This window comes from Chamaea fasciata, unplaced genomic scaffold (genome assembly GCF_029207755.1).
Source record: "Chamaea fasciata isolate MVZ Bird 193981 ecotype frontalis unplaced genomic scaffold, bChaFas1.0.hap1 SCAF_1, whole genome shotgun sequence".
NCBI classification, from domain to species: Eukaryota; Metazoa; Chordata; class Aves; order Passeriformes; family Sylviidae; genus Chamaea; species Chamaea fasciata.
Genome location: NW_027094086.1, coordinates 100,573,507 through 100,593,171, shown reverse-complemented (window position 1 = coordinate 100,593,171; position 19,665 = coordinate 100,573,507). Strand labels below are relative to the sequence as shown.

The 19,665-nt window shown below is 36.3% G+C and overlaps 1 protein-coding gene across 17 annotated transcripts in view; it reads left to right on the top strand.

The window, feature by feature from the left end:
- Positions 1-19,665, top strand: part of SUGCT (succinyl-CoA:glutarate-CoA transferase) — a 326,113-nt gene that overhangs the window by 111,003 nt on the left and 195,445 nt on the right. For 16 of the 17 annotated variants that reach the window (XR_010722266.1, XR_010722267.1, XM_066190930.1 and 13 more), the window contains exons 10-11: positions 8,634-8,705; positions 13,327-13,424. Coding sequence is in view for 15 of the 17 variants with exons in the window: in XM_066190930.1 (XP_066047027.1) it covers positions 8,634-8,705; positions 13,327-13,424 (170 nt within the window). In the remaining 2 variants the exon portion in view is untranslated. The remainder of the gene's footprint in view (positions 1-8,633; positions 8,706-13,326; positions 13,425-19,665) is intronic. The other variant, XM_066190856.1, reaches the window with a different exon arrangement.

Genomic DNA, 19,665 nt, shown 5'->3' with positions numbered 1-19,665 from the left:
TGGCCAATTTTGCACCCTGTAATTGCTCTGTCATCATGGGTGTTTTTTCTGATTTTCACCAGCATCATTGCTAATTTGATTCCTTGCTCTTCTCTGTTGACTGGTTATTGAGAAACAAATTATTTCACTCATTTTTTTGAAGAGACTTCTTTATAGCAGGACACTAAGTTATTGAGACCTTTAAGTTCATAGCACTGCTTGCCCGGACTGAGTTCTAGTTTGCCTGTGCTCGGTCATCTGTATCTTGGAATGCCAGACTGATTGTGGGACTCAATATGGTCCCTGACTCAGTATAAGTCACCAAATAGGTAGTCAGTATTACAAAACTCACCTCTGGAAACTGTACCTCTACAACGCTTAATGTCAAAGAGTAGAGAGGGAAAAGGGACAGAAATAGTCACACAAATCCTGCTCTGATGAGTTCTACTAAAAACAGAAATAAGACCTCATTTAGAATTACATTCTAAATAGCATTTTTAAAAACTCATATTTGAGTACTCAGATTTTCCAGACAGCTATAGCGTATGATTAATGGAAGATGTAAGAAATATTTGTCATTTCTGCATCACTAATGCCTGGAGGCCTGTATCAGGATCAAAATGTCTGTTGTTTTTCAAAAGAAATGTTTTCATTGCATTCTTTTACTTTATAAGTGAAACAAAACCACAATCCTTACAATCCCAAAATTGGAAGAAATTGTGTGAACTATTGTGTGAAAAGGTAAAAGAACAAGGAAACAGCTTGGATTCAGGCTTTTGAGACATTATAAATGTTGAGAAAAATATTGTTTAAAAACTGGCTCTGCAGTGCCCTTTAAAATCAGTAAGCGTCTATTTTAATTCCCATATAAGTAGTAACTGGCTGCTGTCTGTATATATACTTAAATGTTGCTTGCTGTATAAGACCTTGTTTGCTTAATTTCAACCTAAGTGAATTTTTATGGCTGTGCTATAAACCTCTCAAAAATAGTGGCTTAAATGGAAATGCTGACACAACATTAATTACACTGGCTCCAGTGTGATACTGTGATTAAAGTTTATTTATTTTGTGTGTGCGTCTGTGTGTGTGTAATTTCATTGTTGAAGAACTAATGGAAAACTAATGTGGCAATGGAGAATGTGATTCTGTGCCTGATATTTTTCAACAGCAAGAAACAGTTTAAATGCCAGTTTACAGTACCAGATAATTTATTTTTAATTGAGGTATAGTTTAGGTATTTAAAATTTTAGAAATTTGGGAAAGTGACAAGTTTCTCACTTTAAAGCTGTTCACTGTTCTTCCAGGAGTTTTTAAATGTCTTTTTGGGTGGTGAGGCTAAATGTATATGCACTAGAAAATGAAGTAAATGCTTTCATTTCCTTGGTAGCATATGTTCTTCAAAATATTCTGGAGAAAAATCTTGTCTGAAAGTATGAGGGTCTGCAATCCAAAGTTAACATTCTATTACTATTGAATATGAAGTAACAAATGCAAAGTCGGTTTAGTAAATAGTTTGCCCAACTGTTACTTTTAGTTTACAGACCTGTGTGTTGCATCTAGGCAATTCAGAAATGAACAGTGCAAATACCATATGGCCAGATGAAAAGTGGGGGAGAGAGAGATCCTGTCTCCAGCTTGTTTCTTAGGACAGTGAGCTGGGATTGGAGAAGCCTTGGTTTCAGTCTGTTTCCAGCAGTTTATAATTCTCATATTAGGCAACAACTGGATAAAAACATGACATGGTCTGGAGAGCAGTTCTAAGCTGTTCTGTTTCCTGAAGGAGTGTTGAGAGTAATGCTCTGTATTGCAAAATACAGATATCCCTGTTTGATGCTGTGATTTCATGTAAACTTTGCTGCCCCTTTCAGGAAGGTGCATTCAGAGCCCTTTTATTTGGTTAATCAGCTTTGCTTGTGGATCAATTAGACAACATCAATTTTTTCTGGATTCACACATACATGGAAACTTGAAGGCTGATCAGGGAAATTGTCTAATGAGTTGTAGGTTCTGTAGAAGTGAATTGTATCCCTGGCTGGTAGTCTGGGAGGTGCCTTCCTTGACATCAGTGCCAGTGTTCTGCCTCATCTCAGGGACCAAAGTAATCATTCCCACTCTTGCCATAGATGCCTTTCCTAGAAGCTCATGGCGTCCAGTCAAACTTTTTTTTTGGCAAAAGAATTTTTGCAAATATTGTTAATGCTAATCTGTCTGGTAGACTGACAGCTGTGAAGTTGCAAGGTAGCACGTCCTGCAACATGGCAGGAAAGTGAGAGACAAGTAGTGTAGGTTGAAAAGATCAGAGAGGAAAAGTGAAATCTTTGTGTGGAATGCTCTTCTTTAGTTTGCTCGGTAAGAACATTCAGCATTCATTAATCCAGTCCATGAAATTTACATTTTTTTATTTTTACTGTTTGCTTTCACTGGAAGAGAGTGCAAAGTAGGCAAATAGTTTCAAAGTGTGTGGTCTTTATGGTTTATTTGTACTGCTCTGAACTACCACTGACCAAACTTCTTGGTCTTGTTCCCATTTGTTACAGTAATTAAATATTAAGTTGTTTATGAAAGGATTGTGCCATTTCCTTGAAAGAAAAAAGAATGTGACTCCTCCATAGTTCTGTGGCACAGCTGATGTTTTATTCAAACTAACGTGTAAAGGTAGAGAAATTATGTGTGAAGTTTATTCCATCTGGAAGGAATGTAATGGTTCAGGATCTGAAACAAAACTGAGAATCTCCTACACTGTAGTTCATTAGGTTGGTTTGGAGAGAGAAAAAGCAACATACACTGCAGATACATCTGGTTGGAAGGACAAGGTAGCCTCTACAGGTCAGTCAAATCCTGAATACATCACCTTCTAATTGTAGCCTTTAATCTGCATTAAGACTAGATAATGCTTGCCCTTAAATGACCTTTACATTGAATTGATAATTATACCATTAATACCATGGAAGTACTTCAAGCTTGTAAAGAGAGACCTGTGTATGGTCACCAAGTGTCTCACTGATTCTGTAAATGAGAAAATGGAGGGAAGAGGAAGGAGTGACACTTGGAGAGCAATCTCTTAAAAAAAATTTAGCGATATGTTTCAAAGCTTTGTTTGAAAATACTAGCTTAGCTTTTCCTGGTGTTATGTTTAAACGTTCACAAGAAGGTGTCTTTGTTATGCACTGATCTCAGCTAGTCCCAAAGTTTCATTCAGCCTCCTCATGACGTTACTTGCTCCTGTGTCAGCCTTGGGAGGGAGCTCAGAGGAGTGTTCTGCTGTAATGCCTTTAGAGAGAGTTGCCTGTTGTGCTGACCAACATGTAACTTACAGAAATACTGCATCTAGTCTTTATACAAGGCTACCATCATTCCAAAATCTTAAGCAAGCTGTTTGATAATGCCAGTTGAAGCAATCGGCCTCTTGCTCTGTAAGACCAAGAACAGTTAGAACGCATGCAAAAATTTAAATCCCTTTAAATCCTGCTCCAGAAGCTATCAATATGTACTGACTATCCCAAACTCTTCAATTGTTCCCCTCATGATTCTTTGTTGGATGCTTTTAGGGATGCTGCTATTCAAATGTATTAATCAAAAGGCAGCACTGTCTTGAAAGATACTTCAAATCCAAGGGCATCTAACATCAGGTATTCCCAATGAAAAGGGATTTTAAGTATCTCTACAGATCCTAATTGTTATTCACACTGGAACATGAGATAAGAAAACTCATAAATATGAGTAATGTATCATTTTTACCTTATCTGATGTAGTACAAATGTTCTGCTAAGGGGACATCTGAAAACTTTCAAATATTTCAACCAATGATACCCATTATCAGTAAACAGGCCAATATGGTAACTAGTAAGGAAAACAATCACTTCTTCAGATAATTAACATGTCCTTTTAACCTCTCCTAAATATGGAATAATCCTACAATTGGAAAAAGCCAATGTTTTGTTCTGTTGGTCTCTCCAAGTATTGTTTGGCCTCCAAAATCTGTGGAACGTACAAAATGGAGAAGGGTGATTGATATACAATCCACCAAGATACGTACCACCAAGAAGGTGGTTCTGCTGCCATTCAGAGGGACTGTGGCAAGCTGGAGAGTCAGGCCATCAAGGACTTAATGGAATTCAACAAAGGGAAGTATGAAGTCCTGCACATGGTTGGAAATAATCCCATGCATCAGTACAGACTGAGGCTGACCTGCTGGAAAGCAGCTTTGCACAAGGAGACCTGGAGGTCTTGAACAAAAAATGGAACAGGAGCCAGCAGTGTGTCCCTGTGACAGAGATTGTTCTGGTCTGTATTAGGAGGAAAATTGTCAGCATGTCAAAAGAGGTGATCCTTCGCTCTGCTTAGAACCTCTGAGGATGAATGACCGCTTAATCCAGTTATGGGTCCACAACGGGGTCTAATTCTGGGGATTTTGGGACAAGGACACGCTCATACTGAATCAGGTCCAGTGAAGGACCAAGAAAATAATTAAGGATTTGAAGCATCTTTCATATGAGGAGAAATCTGAGACTGTTTAGCCTAAAGGATCAAAGAGGAGGCTCAAGGAGATCTTATGAATGTGTGTAAATATCTGATGAAGAGGAGTTGACCATTACCATACACAACTGCCAATGTCCTAGTTTTTTTGATTTCTGTGTTTTAGGCTCAAATACTGAAAAGTGACCTGGACTTCTGACAGTTTTACTGGAATTGCCAATTTTTTGACTATTATTTTGACTATTCCCTTATATTTTCAAGGGTTTTTTTGTGGAATCAACATGCAAATTCAAACACATGCGAAGATGTTTGTGTATGATTGATGATTGCTATAGAACACATAGATTTAAAATTCATAAAGCAGGCAATAAATAAAGATATTAATGGTCTTTCATTAATGCCTTCAAAGCTGGAAAATTTTGAAAGGCTATTGACTTAAAGGAGTGGAAAAAAAGGTTCTTTTTGCCTCATTATCTCATCAAGTCTTTGCTTCTTCTGGTAATAACTTAGGTTAAGTTTGGCCTGCATCTTCATTGTGTAGTCTGTGTAACATATCAGGATTTGGAGAGTACTTGTAAACTACATAAAACATTCCTGAAGGTGGATAAAGTTTATATGCCATGTGTTTAGGGAGATGTAAGTATTTTAATATGCAAAGTATCTCAGGTATATACCCTCTAGGATCAAATTTGGAAAAGTGCTGAGTCTTGTAACATCCATTTGACAGGGTGAGGTGGTGATGCATGCACACTGGTCCTTGAGATCTGCCTTTGAACATGAATGTATTGATGTCATGTACTAGATATTCGATGGGAATTTACATGTTATTTTCTTGGAAACCCTCAAGTTTTTGCACCACACTGAAAAAGCTACACCTTTAAACAGTCACAGTCTTTCTCTGCATTTTCCATGAATAAGATGTCAAATAATTTTTTGCTTGATATTTGTTTCTTATCTTCACCAAATGATGTGCTGTGGCTCAGGATACCTCATGGGAGTAGCGGGTCAGCTCATGATTGTACACTGAAGAATCTTATCAGAAGGCCTCATTCTTCAGAAAAAAGGGAAGGGAAAAAGGACTTTTGCCTCATGTGTGTAGTGCCTTTTATTGCGCTAATGTGAAATGATTTGATGTGATGGACAGCACTTTATCAAAACAAAATCTCATTAAAATCTGTCTGCACTTTGCCCTTACTCTTCTTTGTATAATAAGATTGTGAAGCTTTCTGTGACCAGACGGTAATCTGTAGTAACCTGTAGTGTGTTGGCTGATGAATAAAACCATTGTCACCCTTAAATGTTGGCATCAATATTGTGCTAGTAACATTTGGAAGTTTCTGCTTTATCAGCAGCAATGACTGGCAAATAATCAGCTGTTTTGTAATGGGAAGCTTAAAATAGCAGCTGAAGACATTTGAGTTAAGCTTCATGGAAAAAGACACTGCTGCATTTATTATGATACCATTTTTGTTGTGTAAGGATGACATGATTGTTATTTTAGCTTCTTAGACATACAGTGCAATTAAGAATAATTAGTTTTCCCACACATTCCACAAAGCAACTGAAGCACACATGCAAATAACCAGGCCCTTAAATTTAGAATGACTTCCGCTGCTGCCTGGGCAGCCAGTGGGTACAGATGCAGGTTTCATAGTGGTATGCAGCTATTGTGTGATTGCAGCCTTCTTACAGAGATGTGTGTCTCAACAGAAGTTCCTGATAAATGATAAACTCTCCAAGATTTGCCCATACTACCAATATAAATTCGTTTTGGAATGAGGAGGAGGATCTGAAGAGGGGGATCTGTACATATGACATATACTGTAGGGTTTGTAAGCTGTAGCAGGCATCCAGACTAGAAGTTTAAAAGAATGTAAAAGAATTCTGACTTGTGTTTATAGGAAGTAGTAGGTGGTTGCACTAATAAATATTATACTGTGTTGTATGTGCACACTGATACATACAGTGTTTGACCCATAATTTGTGTAACTTGCATGAGGCTAGTTTTTGAACTCTTAACATCAGCAAAGACAAATCAAGATTTGGGCAGGGTGTTCAGAAAACAGATTTTGCCTGTAACTAGAGGTAGTAAGTTTATATTGACAGTTTTAATTTATAATTATTCCCACTAAAGGCCATTTACTGGGAGGAAGAGTCTTACATATTCTTTTACTAGACTGTGCCATTATTTTTTTAGACAGAGGTCTTTATGAACAGATTTAGCTAGGAAATGTTTATGTGTTCCCATACAAATATTTTTTTGCATTATTTTCTCCAATCTTCTGCCTGTGCTTACTGCTCTTCTCAGTGTGAATATGTAGTATCTTTATATCATGTATCTTACTAAACTTTTACTGTATTGGGTCCAAGTCAGTGGTATTTCTTGCAAGCTTGGGACTAACTGCTGAATTTTATCTTTGCTTCCTGTCTTAGATGGAACTGCTTAATTAAATTTGTGAAAAATAAATTGCTAAACCTTATAGTTAGACAGTACTATTTACCATGAAATGAAACATAGAAAGAGCAAACAGGTGATATTTTAACTATGATGTACAGTTACCTGCATTTTCAGAGGAAAAAATTTTAAAACTTTGACTGTACCAGATGTTAAAAGAGTCATAGTGAACATATTTGTGTCTATATGAAAGACTGCAAGTTCAGATAGCATATTGCTCTCTGTGAAGAAGAATAAGCCACAGTAACATGAGAAGAATTTTGATTATTAAGGATTCCATCCCAGGACTTATATCTGTGTGTTATTTTGCCAAATATAATATTTTACCAAAATTTATTGTTAAAATTGACACCTTTAAATGAGGACATGATGGAGAGGGAAAAGGGAAAAGGGAAAAGGGAAAAGGGAAGAGAAGAAAAGAGAAAAGAAAAGAAAAGAAAAGAAAAGAAAAGAAAAGAAAAGAAAAGAAAAGAAAAGAAAAGAAAAGAAAAGAAAAGAAAAGAGAAAAGAAAAGAAAAGAAAAGAAAAGAAAAGAAAAGAAAAGAAAAGAAAAGAAAAGAAAAGAAAAGAAAAGAAAAGAAAAGAAAAGAAAAGAAAAGAAAAGAAAAGAAAAGGAAAGGAAAGGAAAGGAAAGGAAAGAAAGAAGAAGGTTTCTAGGAATGGAATATGAGTTTTGCTTTCTGCAAGAAAGGATTGCAAGACCTTGCCACCATTAGTGCACCAGCCTATGCTGGCCTCTTACACTGAAGTCAAATAATTGATAAATCTTTTTTTCCCAAATATTTGCAAAAATTGGGCTATATATGGGTACTATGGGTAGTACCCATATGGGTATTATGGGTAGTATAATGGCAGTTTCAGTCATACATAGTTGGGTATGTATGTAAAAATTGGGTACTATGTATGACTGAAACTGCCATTATACACCTTTGTATAAGAGAAAGGTGTGGAGAAAAGAGGAATTGCATTATCCTCTTTTAGAAGATGCCCTAACACAATGGTAAAAATTGAGGATGTTGCCAATAACAGATTTTCTTTTTTCCAGTGAAAATCTAAGTGAGATGGTTTAGACTGAAATGAAAATTGTTATTTCCTCCCCAGTTCAATGTTGTGTTCACTATGAAATGTTCCATTATGGCCACCGTAATGAAGTCAAAAGTAAAAATTACATCTTTAAAACTGGAAAAGAAGTCCCATTTCCTCCATGAGCTCTATATTGAGACCATTGACCAAGAAGGTAGCTTTATCTCCAGCTGAAGAGCTGTAAAGATGCAGTCTATCCTTTCCATTCCCATGCGAGTTCCTAATTTGTAGTTCCTATTTGGCAATTATTTTTTAGTGTGTTTGCTGAGGATCTGTGACATCAGTGTACTTGACTGCTCTGATTCAGGCTAAGAGACAAACCAAAAAAATACCTCCTGGCAAGTAAACATTATCATGGTGATCCTTCTCAGTCCTGTGAATGTGGTACACATTAAGTTTCAGGGTGGCTCATGACACATACTGAGCAACTAAAATGTTAACCAATATAACTTCTCAACTCTAGAAAAATAATTTCAAAAAAGGCCCCATGACTTTGAGCTACTTTGATAGAACAAGAGATTGGGTCTGAGTGGAAATGTTTAAGGAAGCAATTTGAACATTATTTATGAAATTTCACTTCAAAGGTGTGCTAATATTTTATTGTTTAGTTACAGCTTATCACTTATCTTTGTTCTTCCAGGCTTTTAAGACCAAGGATGACTACATCGTGGTGGGAGCTGGAAATGATCATCAGTTTGTCACTGTGTGCAAGGTGTGTTAGGCAAGAGTACAGACATATGTAATAGTTTCCATTCTCACTAGGAAAATTAAGATGCTGATTCTTCTTTGGGCTCTCTTTTTTTTGTTTTATTTTTTGTATGGAAATAAGTGGTGAGTATAAATTCTAACCCTGCAGCTCTGGGTGATCATCTAAGGGACTGATATGGGGTCTGTGTTTTGGCCCTGAATTCAGAACACACCAGTTCTAAAATTTGTAGGTACTGAGCCCCTTTTGAACTCTGTGCACATCTGATCAACTAAAACAAAAAAATGAACAACCTAACAACCTTCCACTTTTGGATTGGTGAATGTAGCATAAGTCACACTGGCGCCTTCTTGAGAAGAAATGTGACACTGTTTTTCCATAAAATACATGATAAAGTATTAACAAGGCAGCGTTAGAGGGTGGTTTGTTGTTTTGCCATTTGAATTGGTACCCAAGCACATTGTCCTTTTGAGCACTTACCATGTGTTGATCTGTGCTCACTGAGAAACTTGTGGACTTAGAAAAGAAATGTTACAGGACTCTGGGCTGATTTTGCAGTGGTGCAGAGATATGATGTTGAAGAACAATCTTTAAAAAAAATTGTTCTAAATAATATGTATCAACTTTCCAAATGAAAGACCTCCGTAACATATAAGATGGGATAAGAGAAATTTTGCATATAACATTAGACAGCATTTTTAAAAATTACAGTTCTAGCTATTTTGGCCACTGTGTTTTTTTCTCTAGGAACTTGGATACTTAACATAAATTAATGACGCTCAGGAAATTGAGCATTATTTCTCTCCATTTGTTCATGGAGAAATATTTGTTCATGGAGAAATACTTCACATTTCTGTGGAAGTTCACCACTAATAACTGGAATATGTAGTAAGAGGACAGTGCTATTTTGATTCTCTTTTAGTGCAGTTTGGGGTATGTATCCTCACCTCACTATGTGGAGGGTTCTGGTTTCACTTACTCAAATTGGCTCTTAACCTCTTCAAAATTTGCACAGTGGGTCTTCTTCATAAAGGTGTCTCACCTCTATAGTCGTCATTATCTTAATATGAATGAAGACTAATAGCTGAGTAAGTATCTACCTGCCACAACTCAGTTTTATCAAAGACTCATTAACTCATAAAGGCAATCTTTCCAGAGTGTCCCAGGACACAGCTGTGAATGTCTTCTTGGTGCTTTATCATCTAAAGTGAAGAATTGTGTAGCAAATACTTGTCATCCTGCCATCCTTGAGTGAGACAGAGCTGGAGCTCCATCTCAGTATGTTCTGACATCTTCATATCAGCAAGCAGGCACAAAATCTTCAGACCATGCACTTTACCTGACTTTAGGGTGCAGCTGAGAGAATTGTGGTGTGCCTTATTGCTACATATCCTCTCTGTAATCATTAACGAGTGAATGGAACCCCAGAAGATGAAGCAAGATTTTAATGGTCTGTGTTACCCCAGAATGTATGGGATAAAAAGCGAGACAAACATGAGCCTTTGTCTGCAGGCTGATTTTTGGGTTTTCTTATCCTTACAAATGTGTTCTGATGTTCCTACAATTGAAAATAAGAGGTACAGAGCATGGAAAAATGATAATTTCTTACATTTCAAAGGGATTAATAAAGCAGAAATAATAGTTCAAGTTTTGAGTAATTGTTATTTTTTTTTCTATACACCAGTTATCATAATTGTTTCTAAAAAGAATGCTTTTTACCCTTATCAGGATATTGTAGGTATGGATTTGGGCTGTTGCATTGCCCAGAAATGAAATGATGAGGAAGTCAGTGGGATGCTGGAATGAATACCCATTAGAGATGTGCTCTGTGCTAAGTCAAAGGTGATTTGGAACTTAAAACACTGTGAAGAGGGGAAGCCAGTAAAGGAAAAGAACTTTATTACAGGAAGGTCTGCAACACTCTAGTGAACTTTAGTAAATACAAAGACAACTAATTCAAACATTGGAATTGCTATTAGAGAATCTTTCTGAGCTGAGTTGGTGCTGAAAATTAAGGCTGTATGGAAGTTGTTGCCCTGAAGGCACATACTCTAGAGATGTAACAGCTGGCTCAAGCTGTAAACAATTGCAAACATTCTGGTTCAACTGTATCTTTTCAGGCAAGCAGAAAGAAAAATCTGGAACAATTCACTGTGATATTTTCAAAATCAATGACAACTAACTGTAGCTTGTTTGAGGACTTGGGTAATTGCAGAAAAACTTTGTAACACTGCTGGCTGAAATGCATTTTATTGTGGTCAAGTGTTACAACAGCACATCTTGACTTGTGGCTGATTTGGTCTGTTTAGGAATACTGAGTGAGAGTCTTCGAAAGACTGAAGTTCTGTGTACAGCGAGGGAGAGTACAAACAGGTTTGCTAGTGTTGCAGGACAAAACACAGAGGGTGTAAGCTCTGAGCAAGCATGTAGAACTTGAACAAGGCTTCAAATAGAGAACACCATTTTCATTACAAATGTTCACAGTGAAATAACGAAAATAACATTGGCAACATGATGCAAAAAGATGAATGGTACATTAATGAATAACTTCTCAAGTGTGCATTTGTTAGTCACAAAAAAAATTGAGAAGAACATATATAGACATGAAGCTTTACACCAGATGGACATTAAGTTAAAGCTGAAATCAGTAACATTAATTAAAACAGTAGAGTGAGCAACTCCATATGATCATTTTTCATATAACTCATCAAATGGAACCATAGTTTTCGGATTAATTTTTTGTGTTTTTTTAAGCTCACATAAGTGTTCACTATCATTTACTTTGAACAACTTTACAGGATTTTTTTTAACAGGATTTTTTTTTTCTAAAGCAGTGATTTTTAACTCCAAAATAGCAGCAGTATTAAAAAAAAGAAAATAATTTTAAGGGGTACCAACAGTATCGATAAACTTCCAGACAGAAAAATTTAGCTATTTTCTAATGCTAAATTATGACATGTTTTGATTTCCATAAACTAGATTATATAAATGCAGAAGGAAAAGAAAACATACTGTGAATTAAGTATTGATGGAAGAGGCTGGATGGATGTTTTATGTTACCTTGCAGATAAAAATCTGCAGAAAAGCTTTGTATCATCACCCTTGTTCTAGCATAACTTACAGATACATTGTTTCCATGCTTAATTTTGTCACTCCAGGTGAAAATTATGTCAAAGATGACTATCTGTTTTTAATATCTCTAAGTATCTGTTGAAAGAATATCTGTTTTGCTAATGGTTTTATATCATCAACAGCTGTTCACTTGTAAAGGAAGCTGCATCCTTATTCACTCCAGCAAAGTCAGGAGTCATTAAATGATTGTGGCCTTGGTCTAAACCAGTGTCAGAGGAATTAGTAGACTGTTATGTTTGTAGCAAGTATCAGAGAGATTGACACCAACTAAAGTATCACTTACATGTGGTAGTACACAGGCATATGGATTCAAGGAGCGACTGAACATGTTAATAAAACATAAATCCATTTATGATTGCTAAATATATAGAAAACACCTTCAACTCAGAAATGTCCTAATCAAAAGGGGATTGGAGTTTGGATGAATATTAAGGAAGTGTTATATGTACTGGCCCTGTTCTTGAACTCTTCCAAAGCATCAGACCACAGGCAGAGATAGAATGATGGGCTATAGGAACTTCAGGTTTGAGACGCTGTATTTTTTTGTAAGCCATCCTACAAATGGACCTATAAAAATCTAGCATGTTTAGAATGATTATAAGACTCGTCATAACAAAAACTGAGCTTCAGTGTGTGTTAGTGACTAAAAATACATGAAGAATATGTGACAGTCTCTTTCTTTATAAGATTCTATGCTGCCTTTCTCTGAAGCTGTTGTAATTGGTGTATTTTTAGAAATCACATCTAATTATGTTTATTTATGTTCTATAGAAAGTTGTTGTGGCACAAGTAGGTAAATTATATTGATTTTCCACACAGCTGCTTTTTCTAATGAATGCCTGTACAAAATTCTAAGATTCATTCTGCATATATAATTTCCTTTATAGTATAATACCCATTGTCTTCACATGTTGTTTAAAATTCTAATGTGGCAGTTACACATCAAAGATATATTTCTCCTTTTAGAGGTTATACCACCACTTTTCTTTAGTAATTCTTTTGGAAAAAAATAACAAAGAAGACTAATGGTGTTTCAATAGAAAAATACTTTTTTTTTTTCTTTTTGACAGAGTTTACTGAAGTGAAAATAAATAATCTTAGACATGTCTTTTCTCCATCTAGTGTATGAAGTACAGACATATTTCTTATTTTGTAACATATAAGTTTGTGCAGGATAACCCCACAGATCTATCCATTCCCATGTTACTAACTTACTTTTTCAGCATTCTGTGGTAAGAATTTGTCCTGGCTAATCCCGAAAGCTGTTAGCTAAGATTTGGATTTTCAGTCTGATTTCTCTCTTTTTCCTTTACTTGTTATGTAACGTTAACCAGGAGGCTTTTTACAAAAAGGAGTAATAAATAATTTTTGATTTATTTATATGATTGATAATTAGTGATTATTGGAAATCACTGTTTTTTAAAAATCAGTAATTATTTTGTTACATATATATGCTGTCGAGCACATTTCTTACTTAGCTTTATTTTTTACCTAGATCCTGAATTTGCCTGAAGTTAGTAAAGATTCCAGATACAAAACTAATGCACTCAGAGTCCAGAACAGAAAAGAACTTATTGATATATTATCAACCCGGTAAGTTAATTAAAAGGGAAGAATCTACATTTAATCTGTTAATGCAAATAATGATGTATAACAAATCCTCATCATGTGAAAATTTTATTTTACTCTTTTGAGGTACTCTAGTTTTTATAAAAGGTATTGCAAAAACTTAGTGATGTTAAATAGTCTGCCTTTTGCACACAGACTATAGTGTGAACTAAAGAAGCCAGATCACAGATTTAAGTTTTCAGAAACCATTTTAACTTCTTTTCAACACTAACTTGAATTTTAGTGAAACCAGTGCTTTCTGCTTCCCTGGATGAATGTAGCACCTGGAAAAAGTGCTTGGAGCACCATTTACTTTTGCTGTGGGATTTTAAGGTTTTCAATGAGTGTTTCTGTATCCAGGGAAGTTCCACTTGCTGCTACTCCATTAGTGCTGATTCTGTATTGTGGTACTCTGTGCCACAAATTCTCCCTGGGCCATTCCTTTTAAAATCAAAAGGATATGTGTTTAGTTTTCTCTTTGGGAATCATCCTACTAAATACTTATTTTTTTTAAAGAGAAAACTCAAAACCCCTTTTATTTGAAAGATTAAAATAGCTTCGTTTTCTTCCTCATTCTGTTTGAGAAGTCCTTGTATTTGTGGAGTCCTCTTCTGTTTAATGGAGAGGATGATGAATTTGTGTAAGAAAGAAAAATCTAATCTGTGTAAATCTTCACAGAGGTGTTTTTAGCAGCACCTCATGCTTCTGGGGATGAACACAAGAGGTGGTTATTATTCAAGAAAAGTCATACTATCATGTTGACACTTGGTCAGTATTAGTCATTGTCAACAAAGCATAACAGTTATCACTGGGCAATTTTACTGAGGGAGTTTAGAAGCATTAAATCAGGTGTCTCCCCTTTTCATTACATCCAAGAAAAAGAGTTTCAGTAGCACATCCACACCTCCCACTCTCAACCCCACACATGTTTTGGATATTGAGAACCAGAATCGTGAGCCAATAAAGAGTGTAGAGAGTTATTTTACCCCTTCTGGTTGCACTTGTACTTTTGTCTCTGTATTCCCTGCCCATTTTCAGATGTCCTGCCCCTGGTGAAAAAACCAAAGTACCAGGTGACTTTGCATTTTTGATTAATTATGGTGCAACTGTCCTCGATTAACTTCTGGAACTCTTCTTTTACCTTTCTATAACAAATGGATTGTGATAGCACAGATGAGGCCACTCTTGCTATAAGTTTTGGGCTCCTGAAAGGCCACAATTTATCTTTTGACCTAGTTTTGAGCTCTTACATTCTTGATGCATAATTTTAGTTTCAAAGTTGGTTAATATTGACTTATTACTTGGACTTCATGTAGTATGGTATTTGATGTACCCTGGTACCTTGTGAGAGGGTTATTTTGCCATCCATTGATCAGTCACTTGGTAGCTCATTGCTTCTGGTTAATTTTGGATGTTGTAATTTTTTTTTCCTATGTCTGAACAAGAAGATAAAGTTCAAGGAACAACTGTTCTTTGAATTGCCAAAATTACAATTTGTTTTTACATCTGTAGCTATCAGTTAATCAAATTACATTATTGCTCTTCTAATTACTGCTTTATGTCCTTTTTTTCCTCATAGTTTGTGTTCTATTACTATGACTTAGGCTGAATTTCTGCATATTATGTGCAAGTATGTAAATGTATACACACTTTTGGAGTAGACATTTCTAAAGTATTCTGTTATGTCATATTATGGTGAATTCATCTGGCAATCAGTTATAAAACACAGATATAACAAACACCTTTGGTATTCTAATGGAAGTTGAATGTGTTCCCACACATGTTCCATGGTAACTTTGTTTTAATTCACTAATACACAGTTTTTTGTAAATTTATATGTGGCTTATTTTTGAAGTTACTCAGAGAATTAAATGAATAGTTTCTCAGTGCTGAAAAATGTCAACCCTTGAGAAATGAAGGGAAATGACAAAATTGTAATGATAGAATTTCACTGAAAAACACCTTAATTTATTCACTGATTGCTTGATAGTATTACAGCTTCCAGCACATGGAAAATATAACCCTAAGGTGCATTACTTGCACTAAAAACACCTGCAGACCCTTCCATTCACTCAATGTATATGCACTGCTCTCCACCTTAAAATGAATTTGTGGAGATATGAGCTGGAGCAGCTTAGAAGAAATATTCTTAGACATAGATTTTCTCAGTCTTGCAAATGAAGTACAGTTGTGTGAAGTACAGTACTTTTGTTAAGATGAGCCACTCCTTTTTTCCCCAAACTTCTCCTGCTGCCATTTTGGGTTTACACACCCTTCCTGCTCAACTAAGTCATTGGTATTTAAGCAGCATGTATGGCAGATACTTGGTACTCTGCAATTGCTTATGTATAGCGCTGCTGTTGCACAGTAGATGTAAGCTTTTTTTTTTTTTCAAGCCTTTGGTGCTGTTACAATCCTTATAAACCACCGTTCCACCAGAGTCTGGAGTATGCTTCCATTGACCTGTCTACACTGTCCTCTTGCCCTTATCCTTTCTGAGCTGTTTCTGGAGCTATGTTTCACCTTTTCAATTTTTTCTTATTTTTCAAAATGGACTACCTGCAATTAATTCCTAACTTCCAAGCATTCAGTAAGTGCAAAAAGGAGGATTCTTTACTTCATCCTCTGAAGAAAAAGGGTTTGCCAGGCTTTGTATAGGAATAGAAGGAGGTGTTCAGACCGACTCACAGGGTCAATGACTCCCTGAAGTCTTGAGCATTTAATTCATGTGTGGAGCTGAAATTTTTGAAAGCATCTGAACTCTGAATACCAAGGAGACACTTGATGGCTTTCATTTGCTAGAGTAAAAAATTGAGCAACTGAGACTCTTAGGTCACAGTTTTTTTCTAGATGTGTGCACAAAGGAAGCATTGGGACAATTGCTCAATGATAAGGAATGCTGGGTTTTTAAAGAAAAAAGCTCTATCTTGGGAATTCTTGACTCAAGTGACCTCTAATTTAGACTAATAATTCTACTCACCACCTGTGGTAACCATGCCAGATTTCAAGGCAGTTAGGTAACCATGGGGATTATGCAGCACTTAGAATAAATTGACCTTTAAACAGAAGACTTTTCAGATGGGTGTGAAATGATGTATTCATCAAAGTCAGATATACTGAAGTGAGTGAGAATACAACATGGGTATGAATGTGGTTTCAGGCATATATGTAACTTGAAACAACACCTCTGAAAGGTGTGAATTGCTCCATTCATTTCAGGTAGAATTTTCTCATCCTCTTTCTTCTCTGACAGAAATGAAGAGTGAGGCATTCTTGTCCTTAACTCTTTAATCCATCTTGCTCTCTGTACATCTCAATTCCCTCTGTAGGGCACAAATGAAAGGTAGAGAGGGAGAGCAAATAAGGAAGGGTAAGTTCACATATCCACAGAGAATGTCGGATCTCAATAAAAGTGATGGGAAGGTACATCACTGTGGAATGGTATGCTGCTTCTAAGAGAGCCTGCCCTCATACTGAAGTGAGAGGAGGGATTACAGAAAGCAGTTCCATCATGAGACATGGAGTATTTTTCAGTTCCATAGTCTATGGAGAAATGAGTAAAACGCTGCAAAGACCACTGGTTCATAGGATATTCACAGGGAAGAAGGATATAGGCCTGTGGGGCATTTTGAACTTGTTTTACTATTGGTGGTGTTGTTCCTTTCCCATCTCTGGTCCTCTTTTTTCTATGCTGCTTTTTTCCTATCCCCATCATTTTCCTTCACTTCCTACAGGCCCACTTCCCCCTCTTCATTTTATTTCCTCTTTCTCCTCCCGCTGCTGACATTTGCACATCTCCTCCTTAGTTTAAAAAAAAAAAAAAAGTTTTGGTGCCTTCTGTATCTTCCTGTCTATCTAGGTTACATTTTCCCAAATGACAAGAAAGCAGAACTCTGACCAAAGCAAATTACCTCTGCCTTCCTTTCTTGTGTGTGTGCCAAGAGTCAACTTATAATGACCCTACCTGGGTGGAGGTCAGGTTCAATGGCTACCACTGAGGCCCCTGAGACTCACAGCTCATGTGAGAACTGACAGACTACAGAGCACTCTGTTTTTTAAGTTTCCAGTGGAAACCTCTGGTTTGTGAGTTATATATACATCTAACTCAAAAACAAAAGAACCAAGTTTTAATTGTTGCTCTGTTCCCCCTCTACCTCCGTTCCACTTTTATTTTTGCTTCAACTAGAACACAATAATACCAGATACAATGCAGATTCTGTTGTATGTGTATATATATGTGCATGCATATGTCAAGACACACATATATAGAGTGAACATGAGATTTGAGATGCATCTGTGCAAAAGCTAGTATAATACCAGTTTTAAAAGAAGCCACTTTGAGAAAGGGAGCTTAATCTGTTGATCTTCTTCAAATTGCTCCAGAACTTGAATATTAATCCTACCATGCACCTCAGTAACATAGAAACATTTTAAGACAGGGTGTCTAAATGTGTGCTCCAAGGTACTTTGTGAAATTAACCTGTAAATGGTACAGAGGGTGTGGGGGGTGTATGAGTGTAGGTGCAAGGCAAGTAGCAGACATGCCCTCAGCCTTTAAATTGAAGCAGTTTCACGTAAAGAAGAACACGTAGATTCAGCATGATTAGTGCTCCTGCAGCTCTAACTAAATTATTGTAGACTCAGAATTGTTAGGGCTGGAAATGATTCAGAGTGGAATGTCTAATCCTAGCACTTATATTTTAAATCCCTTCTTCTTGACTGTACACTACAGCTGCATGCTGTGTATATAAGTGTGAGGGGAAAAGGAATGAGCAGGAAGGAAACACAGAGGAACTTGATCCTCAGTTAATAAAGTCGTTGCTAAATGGTTTCCACCTAGAAACAGTGGAGGAGGGTGCCCGAAGGGGAAAGAGTATTGCAAGATGTTTAATTTGCCTGACGGGAGGCATTGTTAAATTCACACTTGTTGAGACACACCCAGTCTTTGTAAATCTCCTTCCCTATCCCCAGCATTTCCTTTTCTAAACCAAGAGCCTTGCTGACTGAAGTCACTGTTGATAGCATTACAGGAATGAGCATCTGGTTGTTTACAGCTTCAGCAAGACAGGTGTTTGAAGTTTGAAAGACAGTTGACTTCAGTGTGGCACGGCTGGTAAGGCTTACTTTCCCCAGTCACCTACCTCACCATCAGTCCATAGAGGGTTGAGCTGTGTAGACATCAGCTACCAAATTGCCACATTTTGCTTTAAAATGCTTTGTTTAAAATTGTTATTTTATGTTAACTTCTGTGTATACAAATGAGAGAGATGCAAAATTTTTGGACTGGGTAAGCTAATGTGTATTTTCTGTGTTCTTTTCTTACCGTTTAATAAACTTCTAAGATTTTCATATCTGTGTGAAGTTCAAGATTCTTTCTGAAAAGAAACTTGCCATCTCTTTTCTGATGACTTACATTTCTAACTTGAGGCTGCTGAAATCAGGGATTTTAAATGAACTTTTTGATTTGACCCTTATTAGCTCTTTAACCCCCTTGAGTTAAAAGAAAACCACCAACAAAATCAATGCAACTTTTCATCCATCTCAATGTGCTTTTATTGATGTGTGTATACCTAGCTGATTTTCAGTTAATTTGCACTTCTTTTGTCATAACTATAAAGTTATGGTCCTTTTTTGGTACTTGAGTAAGACAGAGAAAGGTTGGAGAAAAGTCATAGGTTTCTAATGTGCATAGCTTAACGTTATCTGACTACAAAAAATTACATGCTGGATTAACTACTCAGTAGCCATAAGAAAGACATTTTATAAGATAGATGTGTTTCCCTCTGTTCTGTTTGCCATTCCTTAATCATACATGGTTTTAAAGCAGCATACAAATTTCGACAGAGAAACGAGAAAGTCCATTAATCTCTGGCACAAATGTTGTGCATAAAGGTGAAAGTTTATTAATAGTTCTATAAAACCGGTAACAATATTTATAGTATGCAGAAATATAAAAGAATTTTCATGGTGGATTTGTGGTACCTGCAAATCTCTGGATAGTATTTTATGTAGCTACCACTTATAATCTACTGTATGTGACATCTTTTAAAGCAGTTGAAATATCTCTCAGCAAAACCTGTCAGTACAATCATGTTGATCCCAAATATTTTGATATTTTGTCTGTTGTGGTTTTCCCAGTGATTCACCAGTAACAGGAGAGTAGGCACTAACAGAGAAATTTACAGACTATTGAGTAAATACTGTAGTACTCACATTGAAAACACTG